The following is a 21257-nucleotide window of genomic DNA, read 5'->3' on the forward strand; positions in this document are numbered from 1 at the left end:
CAGAAAAGTTTTTAGTTCTCTGTGTTAAAGTGGCCAAGAAGATTGCCAAAGAGAAAAGGTATTTCTTTCTACCTCTAAGCAAAGTAATCCTCTGAGAAAATGTACATACCTTCAGCCTGATTCTCTTTGCTCCCTAGGAGAATCCATATGTAGCTAAAGTTTGCCCTCTCTTGGGGCTTTGTTTTACTGAAAACTTTCAGGTCCATGCCCTCATGCACTTTCTTCCAGCCTGGCTTTCCCAGGCTTTCCACAGAGTAGGAACACCTCTTAGAGTGGAGTTAAAATATATCTGTCAAATGACTTTGCGATGACTGCCTTTTTTCTCTGCAGAGATCAAACACCTTATATCACAACAAACTACTAGAAATATTTTACAAACCAAGGCAGGGCTGCAGAGCTAGATTCCTAGAATTGTATACTCTTTCTTCTCTCTTGCAGAATTGAAAATTTGCTACGAGGGGCTGGAGACCCATCCGAATTCTTGGAATGGCAAAAACAGATGCGTGGAAAAGATTTGGAAGAGCAGCTGACTGAAATAGAGTGTAGGAGGCTTCAAGGGAAACTGAGTCATGAAGAGGCAGTTCTAGCCCATCAGAATGTACTTCAAGAAAATAAGAAAAAAGCTGATCTAATGAGAGAAGAGGTAATACATACAGCGTTGCTCAAATTTTGCTTACGTTCAATCAGTGCAAAACATACCACAGATTATACCGCCTATAAGGAGGTATAAAAGTTCTGTACAGTGTCTTTACTCACTGGAGTCTGCAAACAATGGGAAAATAGCGCTATAACTTCCAGACACAGGAATGCTTATACATGAAAGTATTTTTTACAAGTGTTTGATTTGATTGATAAAACTTACAAAGTAAATTGAATAAAACAGAAGGTTAAAATATTCTCCCCTATATTCATGTCATTGTGCATATCCTTTTTGAACAGATACTGAGATACTAAGCACCATTTGTAATGAAATCACCAATATATGACTAATTTCATTATCTTGTTAAAATGAGAGCCACAAATGTGAAAGAATTTGTTTTCTTAAACTGATGTAATTCAATTTACTTCATATTATCTGACATGCCTAGATCTCTCTTACGGGAAAATTCAGGCAGAGAACCCTCTTTGGATCTATATATATGGAAAACTGAATATTTATGCCAAGAAGTATTTTCACACAGTTTCCAATCTGGCAAATCACAGTTTCCCAAAAACATTGCTAGATCTTTTCATTTTTTCCCCAAACTCACATTACATTTTTCCAGTGCTTTTCCTATAAACTAAACAAGTGATCAAGAACTAATACTATAGACTTTAAATTTTTCATAGTCACTGTCACAGGTTTTTCTTTTCTATTAGCCCAGTTTGCTGCTAAGCCCTGTAGGTCAGCCAGTACTTTTCTCTTGGCCACCTCTCACAGATGTCTCTGCAGTGTCTCAGCAACTTAAGATGGGACCACAAATGTACAAGATTTTCATAAAGGCCACGCTGCAAAAGGGAAACTTGCTTAATGAGTTCCTTCCCTGTCCTTTAAAAAAATCTTTCAACCTTTTTTGGCATTGAGTCTTCATCTGTGTTTAGACAGGCTGTAGCAAGAACTTAAAGTGAACCCTACTACATACAACTGAGCATAGTGTGATCGCTCACACTCATTCCAAAATTATTGTAATTATTATATTCACCTCACTTTCAGAGCATAAGTGTTTTATTTGTTAACAGAGATGTCTCAATATGTATAGATTTGGGGATGTGCAAATCAGACTTGCTCTAACCTGACCAATTCCAGGCAGCTCCCTTCGCTTGCCAACAGATGCCAGCAGGGCACTTCACCCATATGGAGATCTCCAGAAGTACTGAGCACCAATTCCCCATTCACCAACAGCTGTCATCCTGACCCTCCTTCTTTTAAAACTCTAGTCTTCCATCTAAAACAGAAAGTACAGTAAGGAATGTAGTCTGGAAAAATCCAGTTTCCTGCTTCCTGTTCATTTCCCCTGACACAGAAAGGAACATGATAGCCAAAAGTGGACTTTCTGTATGATACAGAGATATGACTTAGGCCCAAGAAGATCCTGCAGGCACATAACCAGCTGTGTATTAGATTGGAACTCTTCTTGGTATCTCACAACCAGATCGAGAGATGGCTTTTTTTGTCTGCTTTAGAAACACGTGGGAGGGACTCCTGGAAAACAGCAGTGCACAAGTTATGGAGCGCTGTTGTGGGTAAATAAAACACAGAGAGGGGAGCTTAAATCTGGGTCTCTATGTTGTCGCCAGCTAATGTCCTTTTCTACTTTTGTGGATGATGTAATACTTTGAATCCATTTGTCGTTGCACTATTTCAATGATTTGAGGCACGCAGATCACCAGTTATCAGGAATTTTATTCACCTGTTTGTTTGGGATTTAGAAAGCAGAGCTGATGCACCAGTATGCAGAGAAACGTCTACAGGAACAGAAAGAAATGAGACAGCTGGTGGAGCAGGTCGTGGAAGGACACAAGAATGCAAAGCAAGCAAAAATAAAGCTCCAGAAATACAAACAGCAGATAGGTATTTATATATTGCCAGAAAAATGAGAGATGATGCCAAATGTCCCAAATTACTTTATCTTTATTTTAGTGGGCCAATTGCAATTTTTACACAAAGGAAAGGGAAGTTGAGGGAAAGATCCAGGCTATACATTTCCATGAATGCATGAGTATGAATGCCAGGAATAAGTTGGTAATGGGTAGATCAGAAATTCTAAGCTACTGGTCATGGGAATTACTCTTTGTTTAAAAGGGAGAAATACAGCACTAATGTTCTGCAACTAGTTTCCCTTCCATCTAAAAGTAGCATATTTGAATGACTGTACTTTTTGTCAAATCAAGTTATGAAGCCCATATTCTTGTCATTCATATCATTAAGAGAGAATTTGCCTAGCAACCACTGTGAAAGAATCATGGCTCAAGATTATTGTCTTCTCCAGAGAAGACAGTCCAGAGAAGAAGACTGTAGCTAAGGAAAGAAAAGCCATCTCCTAGAAGGACAGTATCACAAGGGAGGAGGATGTACCACCTCCAAGACAGACCAGTCATTAGGATGAAGGGAAATAATGTTACTCATCCTCCATTATTCTTGAAGAAAATTCTTCAGTTAATGCATTAGCTGATGAAGTCCAGGGAGAAGGCTGTTCTGACTGGCATGGGTGTACATATTCCAATGCAACGCCATATTAACATCTACTGTATGAACAGGCTACCTCTAGTTGTGCATATTTTGGTTAGCAGACTTTTCTCTGCTTGTGTATCTCCATACTTGTATCAGTAAGGGTTGAGGCGGGCAGAGGGTGTTAGCCACTCTGAAATGGCCTAGCAAAGCCTACCAGCCTTTGCAATTCAATGATTTCTATCATAGATATATCTTGAAAAACTATGAATATTTGCTATTGTATAATATCCTTTTATTAAATAATGAAACAGCATGCACTAATTAGAACAGAAATTACAAAGCAGTAATTCAAAGCATCTACTTTATGTACATATACAGTATGTTTATGTGTTGAATAGCATAATAGATAGTGGATGTGGGAAGTACTCATTTGTTTCTCTGATCATTCCTCCCACCAACGCCAGACTGTTCCCTCAAGTACCTTTAGATCAGTATTATTATCGTTATTCACAAATGCATATGAATTTTCCTCCAGATGGACTACTTGTTAAAATATGCAGCCAGCTAACATAGATTAGTTCTTTTCTTTCAGTTCAGGAAGTTTGTGAAGAAAATCGAGAACTTCTTCGGCAAGCTTTAGAAGAAGAGGAGGAGAAGCTTAGGAAAAAATATGAACTAATTCAACAAATACGAGCTATCGAGTCTTTACCAAGCCTCAGATACAAGTTTGTTGATTTAACTGAGGTAAGCTCAAAAGGAAAAACTACCGTTTTTACATAAATGTATATATTTATATTATGTATAGCATTAAGTACAGTGACCCCATTACACAAATGTTAGATCTGAACTGAAACTTTCATAAAGTTTATAAAATGAAAATTTTACCAGGAAGAATATTCCGATCGTAAGTGAAATCTTAGTCCCCTTGAACTTTCTTTGGATTTTGCCAATAGGATCTGGGTTTCCCGATATCTTTCAAAAAGAGACTGGCAAGTGATTACAACATGTTCTATCCATCTTCACAAATTCACAGATTTGTCAGTCCTGGGTGAGGACTGAATGAACACAAAGTTTGGACTGATGTACAGTTGTTCATCTTGCAGTAGTGATTGCCATGGTAATTAGCAAAATTAATTTCCTTTGCTTTCAAAACTGCCAACATTCAGGTATATGAAAGAGAATTGTCAAGAGAACCCAAAACCTGCTGAGCTGTTACGCATGTACTGTGCAAATAACTCGTGTATGTGTGGTTAAGTAAATGTATCCCAAACTCCTTGGGCTTACTATTGATGCACAACAACTGAGATATTGCCTGAGATGGGGCTTTGCAATGCCCACCTTTGCAGAATTTCCAGACTTAGGCAGCATCCGGAAATCTGTTGTCTTACCACTAAATCAGAAGCAGAGTAGCTGAAAATACTCTTCCATTTGTTCTATGCACACTGAAAGAAGAATAACATAGAACAATATAAAATTGCACTATCAATTTTAAATATAATCCTTTTGGGTTTTTTTCTTTCCTTTCATGAGTATTTAAATGAAGATCACAAATTAAAAAACAAACATGGCTAGTCTGCAGAAACCATACAGAAGGAACAGGTCTTCCTTCCATGGAGCTGTTGGAACAGTCAATGTGATTCTTTGGTTTTATCTCCTGCTCCTCTGAATAGAACTGAGCCATTCAGAGATTCCAAAGCTACCTACTATCTTTGCAACCACCAGATAAAACCCCCATCTCATTTATCAGATTTTAGAACACATTTAACCTTAAAGTGTGAAATAAGTGAACAAGAATAAATTCAGCTCCCCAGATGTCCCATCCTCCTTTACTTTCTTTGGTTGCTTTTATGGCTGCTGCCATCACTTCTCCACTTCTTTTCCAGCCAAAGAAGGCAATTCTCTTTTTTTCAAACCCAGACTCACTCCACCCATTTGTGGAGAAATACTACTGAACCACAAAGGAAAAAGCAGGGAAAAAAGTGAAGAGTACAAAGAATTATTGTGCACCACAGATACTGTAAACTGTCTGCATGGAAATGCCAAGAGGTACTCCAATCTATAAGTCTTTTACTGCTTCAGATAGAGTTGCACATGGTGTCAACCCTAAACAGAGCCCTTAGCTGGTCTCACTGCACATTTGTTACCCAGATGATTCAGTCACAACATGTAGGCTGCAAAGACACAATGGTATGATGTAGTCGGATGTGGAAATGTCTTTACTTCTTCAGTCACAACAACTTCTGTAAAATGGTGCAGGCTCTCATTCAGGGAAATGAAGGTGACTGGCATGTCAGTACTTTCTTATTTTTGAACCTAGTTAATTTCATTTCCACTTAGAGTGGCTGTCAACCCCTTACACAGAGCTTCCACTGAAATACTGTTTGTTTCTAAGTACAGAATATGGCTTTAAATACATTTTCCCATCTAGGTCATCTCAAAAGACAAAGCAGAAAAACACAGCAGGTTTCAAGTCATATGTGAAAAATTAATCCAAAATTCAAGCTTATCCTATGTGTAAGGTTACTAAAGTGTAAGGTTGCTGAAAATGGAGTGGCCATGCAGGTCATATTGTAAGTACAAGAGAATGGACCTGAATGATATGGATGGACTGTTAGATGGATGAGGAATTGGCTGGATGGCTGCATCCAAAGAGTTACAGTCAATGGCTCACTGTCCAAGTGGAATCCAGTAATGAGTGGTATCCCTCAAGCATCTGCCCTGGGACCAATACTATTTAACATCTTCCCTAATGACATAGATAGTGAGATTAAGGGCACCCTCAGCAAGTTTGCGGATGACACCAAGCTGGGTGATGCAGTTGATACACCTGAGGAAAGGGACCTTGACGGGCTTCAGGAGTATGTCCATGTGAACCTCATGAAGTTCAGCAAGGCCAAGCGCAAGGTCCTGCACCTGGCTTGAGGCAACCCCCGGTATCAGTACAGGCTGGGGGATGAAAGGATTGAGAGTAGCCCTGCAGAGAAGGACTTGGGGATATTTATAGATGAAAAATTGGATATGAGCTAACAACGTGCACTTGCAGCCCTGAAAGCCGATCATATCCTGGGCTGCACACTTCTTTTTAAGTGTGACCAGGAGGTCAAGGGAGATGATACTCCCCCTGTACTCTGCTCTTGTCAGACCCCACCTGGAGTACTCCAGTGGATCCAGTTCTGGGGTTGCCAGCACAGGAAAGACATGGACCTTTTAGAGTGGGTCCAGAGGAGGGCCACGAAAATGATCAGAGGGCTGGAGCACCTCTCCTATGAAGAAAGGCTGAGAGAGTTGGGGTTGTTCAGCCTGGAGAAGAGAAGGCTTCAGGGAGACCTTATTGTGGCCTTTCAGTATATAAAGGGGCTTATAAGAAAGGCAGAGAAAGATGTTTGACCAAGGCCTGTAGTGATAGGACAAGGGGCAATGGTTTGAAACTGGAAGAGGGTAGATTTGGATTGGACATAAGGAAGAAATTTTTTACAATGAGGGTGATAAGCCACAGGAACAGATTGCTCAGAGAAGTTGTGGATGCCCCCTCCCTGGAAGTGTTCAAGGCCAGGTTGGATGGTGCTTTGTGCAACCTGATCTAGTGAGAGATGTCCCTGCCCATGGCAGGGGGGTTGGACTAGATGGTCTTTAAAAGTCCCTTCCAACCCAAATCGTTCTATGATTCTGTATCTCAACTTCACACTTCCCTTATACTCACTATTACAACAGCACTCTGAGAGAATTAGCACACTTCTGGTGATAGCTTGCCCTGTTTTTTTCTTTCTACAAAAGGCTGTTTCAGACTTAGTGAAATTAAGTATATGTCCATAAAATTCTCATTCATTCTCGTAATTTTTAAACTACGCAGTTCTCCCCTTGATGGCACTTAAGTTGCTTGAACACCAGCATTATCTACTGCACGAGTATAGGATTTTTCATATTTTAGAAACCACTTCACTGTCTTCACTGAGTATTTTTGAAAAGCAGACACTCAAAATACTCAGCCTCTACCATTCCATGCTTCTATAAAATTCTCTTTCCTAGACCTTTTCAGCAATGCTTGCCATGCTCAAACACTACCACTGCTATATATGCCCTGTTGCAAAACATTTTCCTTTCACTTCCTGTGAATACGACTTGATGGTCATTGACTAGTTTAAATTAGAGGCAAGGTATTTTAGCACTCACTATTTGCAAATTCACTCTGAACTGAAACCTGAGAAGGAGATAAATGATCATTTACTGTTTCAGTAACATATGGTAGTACATATTTTTCAAAGAGATGCAAAAATAAAGACTGCTTAATATTGAACTCTTTTATGAATCTTCTACTGATGCTACTGGTGACCATTGTTTAGGTCATGTTTGGTACACATGAGGACCGTGGAAGCAGAAACCACTGAGCCAAAATTGAGGACTTGGACTTTAGGTGAAAAAACAGTGATGATCTCTTCTTACTGACTCAACTTTTGAAGCTTTAGAAAGAGAAGCTATGGCAACCAAAACTGCAGGAGAGACTCTTGGAAATCTTGGGGGAGTCCCCAGGGATGGCCACCGAAAACACGTTCTCCTTCACTGACAAGCTTCACTGACAATCAGATTCTCCAGACTAACTCAATAATAATCCCTCTTAAGCACCAATGTTGTAGCAGCAGAGAGCCACGCCTGGTTATTTGTTGTACTCTATTTTGTGGTTTTATTGCCGCTGCCCTCCCTGCCCCGCCCCGCCTTACTGTTTTCTTCATCTCTCTTGGATTTTCCCCTATTCCACGGACCCACTGCTCTGAACAGCCAGAGAATGGTCGCTGGAGGACGAGTACCTGACTAGACTGCTCAGATGGCATCCCAGACCAGAGAAGAGGGACTGGACCCAGGTCAATTCTTACAGCCAAACTGACAATCTGAGCATCTGTCTATGACAGAGCATCCTTCTCTTTTCCTGGTTTTTTTTTCCTTCCCCTTCATGTTCTGTTTTGTGAAAAGCTCAAAAGCAGAAAGGCGACTACTATTCTGTCAACAACTCGCTCAGTATTCAACACAAGGGCTTTTTTTAACCTGGTAAAAAGGATTGCTTGAAAAAATGAAGGCTCTTTAAGTGAATAATTTCTCTCCATTAAAAGGATTTCAATGAGTTTTACTTACGTATGTTTATCATTACCACTTAATTTCAGTCTGAGAAATACAATTTGGAGGAGTGGTTGTTCTTCTGGATTCCACACACCCCCGCCCCCATCACTAGTTCTATGGAACTAAGTAGAGCAAGGTCTTTGTGATTAAAATCCTAACCAGTGTTTCACTCTTAATGTTACACAACTGTATAGCAAGAGTCAGGTTAGCATCTTCATTTCCTGCACTCATATATTCCATTATAACATGCCATGGTACAAGATACACACCAAAGATGTGTACCAAAACTGTGTTAAGATAGACAGAAGAATATTAGTTGGTGTGAAATGGATTAAATTTTGCAAAGAAAGCTACACAGAAGCTCAGTATTTGTGTGGGTTTATGCAAGTTTTCTATATATGCAGATGTATGTATGTGTAGACATAGGGAAAGGAAGAGTATATGTAAGAGCAAGGGCCAAAAACTTCAAGTGGTCACAAATCTGCTTAGAAATGATCTGTCTTTGTATGCAAACTAAGGTGCAGAAGTGTCTCATTAAATCTCAGAATCAGGCTCATTATCACTCTCATTGCGAAGTGGATTTTAAAAAACCTTCATTAAACATTCAGGTTTGAATATTTTAACTTCAGGCATTAAGATCTGAATTTCGTGGGTACAAAGCATTGTTTAGTCCTAGTCTTTTCAGATAAAAATAGTAGATGCCATCATAGATCAAATCCATAATTTGGAAATAGATAAATACCAAAGAATGCATATTTTTTAGTGTAAAGTCTGTTCTGGTTTTACAAACTAAAAACATGCAGTTTTACACATTAAAAACTGCAAAAGTCTTATTAAAACTAAAAGATAAGTCAACTAGAAATTTTTTGGACAGTAAATACATGGTATTTATGACTAATTTACTGTGTGTTTCAATGCTTTTTCATGAAATGTTTTATGAGCCTTGTGTTTTTACACATACGAAAGGTAAACTCTACACGTTAAAACCAACCACCTTAAAAACTGTAAATAACCGTTAGGTTAGGGCCAACCCTATCTTCTTGAAGTCAAAATATATTCAGCATGATTTGGAACACAATCAAAATATTCTGGTTTTACTCACTTACTCTCCCCTTGGTATTTACAGTGTTATTCAAACCTATATTTCATGTTCTGTAGACTGGTGGCCATGGTTTAATTTGTGAAATGTCAATAGTGGAACTACGTGAACGCCTCGCTCTACTCAGAGAAGCACAGAAGGCAGCAGAGGAAGAGAAGAGAGACCAGATAATTCATGAAAAACAAGCTAAGGAACAACTTCTTCTAGACAAACTGGACCAGATTTCCCTGTTCAGAGCAGAACTTGGACGAGCAGCTGCTTTAAAGTCAGTATAAAACAGCATGTGACATTTAAGACATTGCAACTTTGTTAATATTTTGCTCACCCCTTGAGGAGAAAAACAAGTAGAAAGCAAAATACTGCCCTTTTATAAATCAGTATGACTTTTGTCAAGGATTACACTGGGGCCAGAATTTCCTTTTCATTCTTGAAAATAATTTGCATCAGATCTAACAAATCTTTTTAATAATTTTGAATTTATGGTTGAAGACACTCCGTAGGCTAGTGTTGACAGTATTGCCCCAGGATTCAGAGTCAATATTATACATTGAGAAAGAAGTTCTGCCTTTCTTCTGTTCCTTTTCAGCTAATCAGAATCAATTTGATTTTATTAGAATCATTCTAGCTTGCTACTTAAAGTGGTTTCTCATTTTCATCTAAACCAATACATTAGGGCTATAGTTTTCTTTCTTGAACTTCATTTGTTATGTGAAAAGGCAGGCCTTATTTTAGAAGTTAAAAATATTTTAGGGAGGTGGTTTTCTGATAACAATAATAAGTTATAAATTAAATATATTATAGCAGTAGATCAAAGAGAAAAATCTTTGCTTACAGGCTCTCTGATCAAATTTTGTATTCATTATTCATATTTATTATTCATTACCATATTTATTATTCATTGTCATAAAGGATCTATAACCATGGTAGATGCTTCACATATGCAGAAGATAGGTCCCTTCCACAAAGAACTTAAAATCTAAGTTAAAGCTGTTTACAAATAAAGCTGAGCAGGAAGAAAGCCTGTGTAAAAGTGTAAAATACAGCACAACTCTTTATCTTATGCCATTTTTACTGCATCTTGACTATTTGCCATTGTTTTCTTGCAAGTTGTCCTTCAACTTTTCCCTTTTGTGAGTTTGAGAGGTTAGTCCTTGTCTTGCCATATTTGTTTTGCAAACAGATGTTCAGGCTGACATTCTGAAGACCTATTCTATCAGGCTAAAACCACATGTGTTTAGACATGTCTTAGATTCGTGTTTATTGCTGAGATACCAAAGGTGGCTTCTTAGAGTTCAATTCGTGTTATTGATTTATCATCCAGTTCTAAATCTCAATTACGGAAGGCAGTATTGATGTATTCACTTAACTAGTTTTCACTAGTCCCAGCTCTAATTTGGTTTGTTGATGATCATTAATCTCCAAAGACTGGGGTTTTACTATGTTAGTACTTAAGAAGATAGTTTAATGAATTTAATGAATCCATAACTGCAGCTGCAGTGGATTGACTGCATACATCAGTGACCCTCTCTTCTATGGCATATATCGAGAAAAGATTTTAAGACTAAAGAACCTGAAATGATGTTGGAGCTGGAAATATACTCTCATGGCTGAACATTCACTGTTGTGAAAGCCTGTGCGAGCAACTCAAGCCACTGCTCCCCACTACAGATGCAAACTAGGCATTAGGAACTTGTATACTACATAAAACCTCTTTCACTAGTAACTACTTAAAGAATTATTTGTTATGCTGGATGTGCAGTCTGTGAATTTGGTATAGTGCTGGGTTTCTTTAAAATAGACTCTTTGGCTTAATTAAAATCTAAAACTGTTCTGATCCTGAAATAAGCTATGCTTGAATGAGGAGCTAACTTTGATTCACTTTTTGTCCTGACATTTGAAATGTTTTTTAGAATAGACCAGCATGCCAAAGACGGTAGAATCCAAATGAAATTAAACACTGAATTTGCAAGCTTCTAGTCAGACTCATGAAAGTAATACAGTAATTTTAATGCAGCCCTGTTTGCTCTCCAAATAAAGAAAATATAAAGTTTCATTATAGATGTTACAAGACATTTCCTTTCATGGCTCCCAGGCAATCTATGTACGTAACTTGGGAGCATCTGCTATAAAGAGGCATCATCAAAGTATACCAGAAATGTTGTTCTTTGGGAGTGTATTTAATGCATTTTCATCTAGAATGCAAATCTATGGTGTTATTTCTGTTAATATAGAAGTACGGCATGCTGGCCTATTTACAAATGCTAGACACTTTGCTGCAGCTTTTATTTCCCTCTAAACAAATTATAGGCTTTGTGTGTTAAACCTGATTTACAGATCTTGAATCCTGCAATATCCGTCAAGTCAATGTGAGTGATTAATTGCTTGGGTTGTATTATTGATATGCTGCACAGGAGATGTAAAAAGCAATTTTTTATGTTTACAGAATTAATTCATTATTATAGGGATAGAATAGCAATTCTTACCAATAGTCTTCATAAGATAGCCTTATGCATTAATATAAAATTACATGTATCTTAAATTGCATTATGTTGAAGGCTACTGCTAATCAGCTAAAGTATGGTGGCTAAGCTTCGCTAAACAAATGTGCTTTAGTTAGTGTCAGCTGGAGTTTAATTGGGTCCCTACCAAGCAGGTTCCTTTCAATATAATTTACAAACAGACATACATCAACACAAAAGAAGCACATTGAGCAAGCATATAATGAGCTATATTAAATGAAATAGGAAACAGAACATGAAAAATTAGAGACATCAGCCTTTAACAGACTGCAAGCCGTGACATCCATCACAGCAGTGGCTTTGCGAGTGCTTGCAGAACACCTAAGAATCAATTCAGTATATAAGCAGGAAGTCCCTTTAATTGCTAGAATTTCACACAGGTTGAGAATCAGCACTGGCACATGAAGTGGACAAACATTTGAGTTCACAGCTTTCGAACATGAGCACCAAAAGATTTATGAGTGTTTGAATACATGCTAATGTACTAAAGTTATGTGCCTGTATACTTCAGGTACAATTCCCTTTCATTCCAGTGAGGCTACATCTATTACTCCAAGTAATTTAATGCACTAAGACTCAAGCAACAGATCAAACCATTTGGTGCTGAGGCTCCCTCCATCCACATTATCTGTGGTTTGGGGGGGGTTTACTTTGGGTTGGATTTAGTCTGGTCTTGGGACTGCATGTTCTCACGATTCATGTGGTTTCAAGCTGTCCAGAGGAAAGTTATCTCACAAAGCTTCACATACTCAATTCCTCGCTCCTCTCCAAGCCCATCTAGTGAACACCACACTATCCTTTTGTTTGTCTCACATAGATGGCAGTAGCACATCCATGTCCCCACCAGCCACTGCCACATATGTAAAGTACAGAGAAGCCAGCCTTATTTCTGGTTTTGCTCATGTTACTGCCTCGTTTGTTTTCCTGCTCATTTTCAAGTGACACAACAGCGCCTGCTGCTTGAGCCTCCTCCCCTCTCCAAGTCAGGGCAACATCCAGATGAAGGTAGCAGCTCCTGTTCCAGGGTGACACTCTGAACTGACACTAATCCTCCTTGACTTCCTTGTACATGAGGAAGAAGAATCAGAAAACTGTTACGAGGAACAAGATGCAGAGACTCCCACCAACAAAAAAGTTTACCACATCCCCATCTCGCAGTATGGTAATGGTGTAGCATGCTGGGGTCTCAGCACTGGATTACAAACGATGGTGTGTTTGTGTGTTTGCCAAGGTGACAAAGCACTCCCTTCTCTTCCTGCCACTTGCCAGTGCTCAAACCCCTCCTTGACAAGGGGCACTGACCACACACCAGTGTCACGCCTCTCTCTTGGCCTGAACTGGGGAGGGATGGAAACAGTGTGAGGGCAGCCATGGCAGGAGGACAAGAGGGAAGGCTGGTTATGAGGAGGGAGAGGAGAACAAGCAGAAGGGAGGGTTATGGATGGATGACTGTGATGGTCGTTTCCAAGTAGAACAAACTCCCTAAAGCAGGTGTTCCCTGGAGTGTCCAGGTCTGACTTAGGCAGTCAAAGGCCTTCTGGGTGAGGAGGGGAGAACGGAGCCCCATCCTCAAAAACCTGTAAGACACCCTGGCAGCACAACCCTGTGATGCGGCCACACAACTGAGGGAAGGGGCAGACAACACATGGAGGTGGAAAGATGTAACAGGGGAACATGTGCCATGCTATCCCTATGTGTGTCTGTTGCTTCAAATCTTCAAAAACATAGCCTAGAATAATGAAAAAAGCTGAAAAATTAGCAATATGAGGGACTTTGGTTTGGTACTTCATAATATTTGTGATTTCATTAATTTTACAAATTCCACAAATACTTAGCGTTCTGTATGTATTTGCAATAAGGAAGTAAGATTTAGTTTCTCAGTCCCTACTGCTGGTAATGAGTTCTTCACTAGCATTGAAACAGAAGGAGGAAATTTATCAGCAGTGATGGATCAGAAATTTAAATACGTGAAGAGAGGCTGTAAAGAAGACAGAGCAAGGCTCTTCTCAGTGGTGACCAATGAGAGGACAAGAGGTACAAAAGGAAACCCAGGAGGTTCCCTCTGAACATCAGGAAATACTTTTTTACTGTGAAGGTGACTGAGCACTGGCACAGTTTGCCCAGAGAGGCTGTGGAATCTGCATCCTCAGAGATATTCCAAAGCTGTCTGGACATGGTCCTGGGCAACCAGCTCTAGGTGGTCCTGCCTGAGCAGGCGGGGTGGACCAGATGACCTCCAGAGGTCCCTTCCAACCTCAACCATTCTGTGATTCTGTGAATGAACTTTGATTATACAGCTTCATAATCCTTATTTCAAATGAGGAAAATGCTGTTATGAATAACAATCACTTCCACACCTAAAATTAGGTGCTTAATAAGTTAATTGTTTTGGAAGGGAGTCAGATTTTGAGTGCTTAAATCCCTCACATTAGTACAAAATAGTAATCAATCTAATAGTGTAGTGTTCTTAAATGTCAAAATAATGACTCTCTTAACAGTGAACTGTTAAGTTAGATACATCCATTTTCCTCACTGCAATAACTAAGAATTATGTAGTGCAGGACAGAAAAAAGGCAAGGTACTGTGAAGTACAGACAGCCCTAGTCACTGAGACTGAGAGTATGAGGAAATTAAAAAAAAACCCCACAATTGTTTATTGCACTATAAGGCAATCCTACTTCTGCTTTTAAAAATATATTTGTGTTTATTGCACAAAACTCCATTTTGTAAGGTGAGCTTATAAATACAGTCCTAGCTGCTTAAGTTGATATTTTGGTGCCTAGAATGGTCAAGTAACCATTTTTACTCCATTTCCTACAAGTATTGAGTCAGTTGAGAGCTGTCATACATCTATCTCCTTATAGTTTTGATGCACAAGTGGAGTTTGAAAATGTAAATGAAGAGCAAAATTTGGTTTTCAGGAGGGATCCTCTGTGCAAATCTTCAGATTCTCCATTTTTTAAACACAGCTGAGAAGACCTAATCCAACTGTTCCAAGTGTTTTCACTTCCTACAGGAAAGCCTTTAAAGCTGAATTGCTGCTTCTTCAGTTATAGGCCAGATGACCTACTGGACCTAGAGTCCATTCAGCCAGGTGCTAAAATTACAGGGCAGATAGTTAAATAATTACAAGGGGTATGTAAATACGAAGACACTGGACTGCCAAACTCCATGACAAGTTTGTAAAATGTGAAGTTAAAAAGTGCTTACGTATTTTAAAAATTCATTATATTCACTAAGGAAATCATTGAGACAACAAATATGGGATGTCAACTGCAGTTTACAATGCCTGGAATATTATTTTAAGTAGAAAGACACATTTTACCCATCACTGATGGAATTGTTCTGTACTTCATCATAGTGAGCCAAAATCTTTCTGCTGTTGACTGTACACATAGCTTACTTGGAAAGTGAATAGAGAACAAAATCAGTGGTAGATTAAAAAATTTTCACTGTTTTCTTTTATATCCATATTCTGTTGAATCTTTCATTAATCCCTTACTTTTCCTCCTTTGAGTAGTTTATACGTACACCCCACACTACTACAAACTTCCATAAGCACATTCAAGAATCTCATCTCATTCCTTAACACTAAAAGGTACTTTCTGACAAGATCACTAAGCAAAACTAGAGTTTGTTAAACCATTTCAAATACATACGGACTTCAAAAATATTACAAATTTTTTCAAATTCTTTGGTAGGGAAATATTTTTTTAATTATGGCAGACTCACAAAGGGACGGAAAACTCTTGTCTCAGACCAAAAGAAAAGAAAATTAACAAATTCTCTTTTGGACCAAAGATTTGACATTACATTTTAGGAACTAGTATGATTCTTAAAGATTGGTTTTCATTGAAGGTGTTCATTCAATACCAGTAGCTGGTAAATACACTTAAAAGTAAAATTAAAATGGTTTCTGCATTTTTATTTTCATAATTTTCTACTGAATCTGGAGAGGATTTTTCTAACTATGTACTTCCCCATTCTGACTGGCCATTACCTTAATTCCTTAGGAAATACATGATCTGGGGTGACAGAGGTCATATGAGCTTTTTTTGTCTTGAGTCCTGAAAGTTCTCAACTGACCATCACAGAAAAACAGAACTTTATAATTTCTTTTTTCATTCCTTTCCCTCTGAGTTTCTGTTATGATGTGGTGTGGCATCTGAAAATCTATGGGATTGGCAGCTTTTTGGAATAGTGTAGATGACTGGCCCATGACTTCATGTAGAAGAGGACTGAATATTAGGCTGAGGATAAGCAACTATTTACAATGTTAATTCAGAAGCAGCTGCTGCTGCTTCATCATGTTAAACCTCTTGCTGTATTTCCTGTAATTGTATTTACAAGAATCTGGATTTGCATGTAATGAAAGGTTTTGTTGCTTATTCCCACTGACAGTATTTAATCATCAAGTGTTTACATAAAACCTTATTGTTATATTCTCCTATATCCCTTGGAATGCGATGCCTTGTTACAATGTAAATAGACATAATCCATGTTCTCAATTAGATTAAATGATAGTACATCATTTTTAGATTTACAGAATAGTGTTAAAAATTAATCTCAGTGTAGCAGAGTATGTCACAGTATTAAAGAGGGTAAGGAAGTGTTATCCTAACCAGACAGCATGAAAAAAACAGCAGAGAGGTTCAGGAAGTGTCTCAGGAAAGCAACTGGAAATGAGAAGGCAAGCTAAACTGAGCCCCTTGTTTAGAGTTCCCAGTCACATTTCAGAATGTAACACAGGTCAAATCTCCCCTTCATCCAGTTTCTGAGGATTTAGGGAATTGTAGTCCAGAATGACTGCTCTGAAGAGTACCTGCTATTACGGGGAGTTTTCTATCAGCAAAGATGAAGCTAACAAGGCAGACAAAAGCCATCTCTCCCAAGATGAAAGAAGTGTTTGGATCCCTGGAATTTTGATGCAAACACTTTTTAAGGCAAATTGGTGGTTTTAGCATCAGAAGGAACTTCTTCCTTCTTCCCCTTCCTCCAGCTCCTTGAGAAGAGTGCGCCTTATACTGAAAACACTGTGGTATAAGACCCAAGAGACAAGGGAAGAGTTCTGTTGTAAAACATTTCCAAGGGGCAACTTGTCTGTGAAATTAGTCGTGCCACTGACAGAATAACTGTTACACGATCGGCTGAACAATGCCCCAGTGCACTCGGCTCTTGGTCATTTGGAGTCTTAATCTGGTTTCCAGTGAAAGCAATTGTAATGTTGTAATACCGCAATATAAAAGGACCTTTTACAAAACTATCCTTGCCAGCTGAGAGAAGGCATCAGATCTAACCTGGTTATATATTATATAATTATGTATATTCTTGGGTAGATCTGACACTTACTTTAGCTCTGAATTTGGCCAAAGAATCACAGCTGCTCATGACATAATATTAATACTACAGCTTGATCGTACTGAGCCAAAGTCAAGGGCAATATTGAATAAAAGAGAAAGTTGGATGTTACGTGAATCACTATGCATGGTGGTGTAACCTACATGAAGAAGTTGTGAGTAAATCGTGCCAGCTGGGTGAAAGTAAGCAAAACCAGATAAAATGTAAGCTCCAGAGGACAGGAAAGTAGCTACAATAGAAAGGAAAAAAAGGAAGACCATCCGATAACCTCTCTCTTATGCCTTACTTGTATGCTGCACATGGTGCTATCAATTTATGCTCACCTAGACCCACTAACCTTAATTAATACATCACCATCCCATAGATTCTGAATCTGGGCATTGATATTATACAGAAAAGAGTATCTTTCATTTGCCAAGAACTACAGCAATTGAGATGAATACTAATGATCATATAAGGAAAACTCCATAGTTCTCACAAGCAAAAAGCAGCAGTATTATCACAGGTTTTGCACATGATTTTTCTAAAGAATGTCATGTTAGGCTTGAAATATTTCAGATATTGTCATCATGGCATCCTGTGGGAAGAAATTATTCTATACTGTTTAGTAATGCTGTTCTGTAAACAACAAGAAGCAAGTTGTGAATACCACATTCATTGAGCTATATGATCTAAACCTGTTCTGAGTCTAGCTGGTTCCCAGAAGCAAGAAAAATTCATTATTATCAAGATAATATATGCTCAGATGGATTTATTCTGTGGGTTGATATTATTTTACCTTCTCATTGCTTCTTTTTGATTTTGCAGGCAAGAAGAAAAGAAAAGAAAGTCCCAGTCTGGTGAAAGGCCTATGAAAGATGAACGCATTTTAAACCTGCAGAAAAAGATTGTAGAAAAAACAATGGAGCGTAAAAAGCAAGCAGGACTCTTAAAGATTACCCCCCAGAAAACCAGCATCGCATCAAGGAAGGTCTGGGAGTTACATAAGGAGAAAAGCTCTGCAATAGACCTGCTGTTCACAGACCTTTGCTCAACTGCCAGCACTGGCGGGGGGGCAGAGGCAGATGGTGCCATACATGGCTGGCAATAGCAACTCACTGCTTCCCGCATAGGCACGATTTCTCCAAACCATGGCCTTGACCTCACCTTCTTGTTACACATTCTGCTACCAGAGCAGGGCTCATCCCTAGGACACTCAGCTTCCCGCTCTTATTACCACACACTCTCATCCCATCGAAACAGCATCTTGCCCCCATCTCTAACTCTCATCTTTCTCAGTCTCCTATCACACACATCCCATTACACCAAACTGGGATGCTCACCCCCTGTCTCACCCAAGGCATGTTCCAGTTTATCATTCCCATGTTTTCACCTCAGCCCGGTCCCACAACATCGGATGGAAGCACCAATAGCCCTGTAGGCTTTATGCTGGTTCACACTGGCTGCGTTTCCTTGGCAAGTGTCTAGACAAGCGGTAAGGAACTGCTGCTCCTGCTGCTGCCGCTGCCTCTGCCATTGCCTCATGCATGCCTAACATTTAGAAGTGGTTCATATACCAGTACATGTACCACAGCGTATGGAACACTGCAGTGAACAGTCATGATGGGATCACTTTTTAAAAGTTGCACTAGCCCAATGTAAAATTAGAACTAAATCTCCCAATCTGTTAAAATAATAACTCTCTTTACCTATTTTGTGAGAAAGTTAGATGAAGCTGAATTCAATGAAGAGGAAAACTGTATTTTTCAAGTCTGTATACTTTAAAAACCAAGATAATGCAATCTTTCAGAGTATCAATGTATGCTGCCTTCAGAATCCCCATTTCAGGCAAGCAAAACATGTAGGTGCTTATATAGACAACAAGGTCTATCCCTTTTAGCAAAAAAACCATTGAAGACCTATTTGAAGAAAGCATTTCCTGAATTGGGATGGCTTTCTGAACTGAGGTTTTGAACATATGCTTAAACACTTTGCTGAATAGAGTCCAGAGTAAAGTAGAAGCAATAAATGCAGACTTCATAGGAAAGCAGCCATATAATTACAAATGTGAGGCATTTTTAAAATAAAAAAACCAAAAAATTATAAATTCACAGCTAAAACTTTTGACTACCTAATGTGGGTCTGTATGAGTGCTCCGATGTCATATGAATGAGCAAAAAAGCCACGGTTTGAAAGTGGTTTTGATGTTAGATTATGTCTTTTTCTTGAGCTTAGCTTTACACAGTAAATCTCTTCAGATGTCACAGTGCTTTTGTTCTGCTCAAATGTTAAGACATCTGTAAAAAAAAAAAAAAGAAGAAAACAATGGAAAAAATTCAATATTACTATAAATGATTTAGCTGTTTTGGTGTATCTTCCATCAGTGCTGGTCAGCTCTGCATGACCCTATCCAAATGTTACAACAGGGAAGTGGCTCAATTCTGGTCAGATATGTTCAGCAGCATCTTTGTTCTAATTGAACTGCATATTGCTGAAAATTGTGTTAGTGTGACTATAGGAGAAAATTCCTCCCTTAGTTATAATACAATAGGTATCTGGCATTCAGTTTGTACTGCTACCTTTTAGGTTCCTCAATAAGTAGGAAAAAAAGTGACACTAACCCCTTGTATTAAAGTTCCAAGTCCAGATTGTGGCTTCAGTTACATTTGCGATGGCCCTTTAGGCCCAATGGGTTTGTGCTGATATAAATCAAGGTAATATTTGTTTATAAATGACTACTACATTCTTAACAAAACAGAATTTATATTGCAATTTGGAAAACTAACCATAAGAAAAAATACCATTAATGAAAAAAATTTACTTTTCTACCATTTTAAGCAAAGAATCAGATGAAAAGTACCACTGAGTAGTTTTCTGTTTGTTCTGAGCTTTTTTGGGAAAGCTCCCTTGTGAACCCAGCTTTTGAATCCGCAAACCAGTAGAGTCTGATAGGATTTGTGCAACTGTTCATTTATGGCTTCAAGAACAAACCGTTGGCAAAGAAAGAACATAAGGTAGCAGCATTGGAGCAAACCATCCAGATGTAGTTTTATCTTGATTTAACATTTTGTGGAGTGTTGCAGCTGTGTTTAATTCACCTTAAACTGGGCAACCCACTCAAGTTGTGTTTCTATTCATCATGCCCAGTTTGATGTTGACAAGTTTCCCAATCATGTTAGCAAATAAACTGTGTTGCCAGCCAGCCAGATTATCAAATTGAAGTTCAGTGTATCCTCTAAAGAGAACCACTCTAGTCTCTGCAGTCTCATCATCTGTGCGTCTTTTCTGCAGGATTCTTTGCAATGGAACCATTGGAAAGAACTGGAAGAGAGTCGGGAACGACAGTTCAGGATCCTTCAACATGGCTTCATGGCCAGAGAAACAGCTCAGAAAATGGCTGCCTATGAGGCAGCAAGAAGTGGAGCCACAGTCTGTATATTGCGCTCTGAAGTAAAATAAAATACATTTGGAACAAATTCAGGCCTGCTGGAAATCTCCCAGTGTGCCTATTTACTACAAGGTTGAATTTTAATCTTTATTTCACCTTTACAGTGTGATTAGAAAAATTTGGGTCATACAGGCATGATGAAATAAAAATGTGTTAATTTTTTGGTAATAGAATTTTATTTTTAAGCTATAATGAGACATTTTTTTCTGTTAGAATCAAAAGCTTTAAGAAACCAAAATCTTACCATCAGAGCTCCTACAGCAGAATGGCAAACATCTGGGTAAGAGTGTTGAGATCTGTATTTCTGTTATCATTTATACTATGCCATGGTTTGCTATGCTCATCTTCCAAAAGAATAAAAATGAGGGCAAAAACCAAGCAACATTTGTTTACATATGTTTCTTTTCAAAAGGCATGGTCAGCCCAAGGTCCTAACACTTCTTATATGACAGTAACTGTGTGTAAGAGGATCACCGGTTTCAACACTGGTTTTAGAGGATGAGGGAAAAACTGTTTAGGAGGTTTAGATGATGTGATAGCCTCCAGGAACCAGAGTCTTGATTCAGTGACCCAGGCAGACTATCCCTCTATTCG

At 38.7% G+C, this 21257-nt stretch overlaps 1 protein-coding gene across 1 annotated transcript in view; it reads left to right on the forward strand.

The window, feature by feature from the left end:
* The window catches only part of CFAP99 (cilia and flagella associated protein 99), a 63236-nt gene extending 42408 nt beyond the window's left edge, over nucleotides 1–20828 (forward strand). The window contains exons 11-16 of the mRNA XM_075499161.1: nucleotides 439–643; nucleotides 2410–2551; nucleotides 3744–3895; nucleotides 9419–9624; nucleotides 18044–18206; nucleotides 20507–20828. Of these exons, the coding sequence (XP_075355276.1) occupies nucleotides 439–643; nucleotides 2410–2551; nucleotides 3744–3895; nucleotides 9419–9624; nucleotides 18044–18206; nucleotides 20507–20674 (1036 nt within the window). The 3' untranslated portion in view covers nucleotides 20675–20828. The remainder of the gene's footprint in view (nucleotides 1–438; nucleotides 644–2409; nucleotides 2552–3743; nucleotides 3896–9418; nucleotides 9625–18043; nucleotides 18207–20506) is intronic.
* Nucleotides 20829–21257: the final 429 nt, after the last annotated feature.

The sequence above is a fragment of the Mycteria americana genome, chromosome 4 (genome assembly GCF_035582795.1).
Source record: "Mycteria americana isolate JAX WOST 10 ecotype Jacksonville Zoo and Gardens chromosome 4, USCA_MyAme_1.0, whole genome shotgun sequence".
In the NCBI taxonomy this organism is placed as follows: Eukaryota; Metazoa; Chordata; class Aves; order Ciconiiformes; family Ciconiidae; genus Mycteria; species Mycteria americana.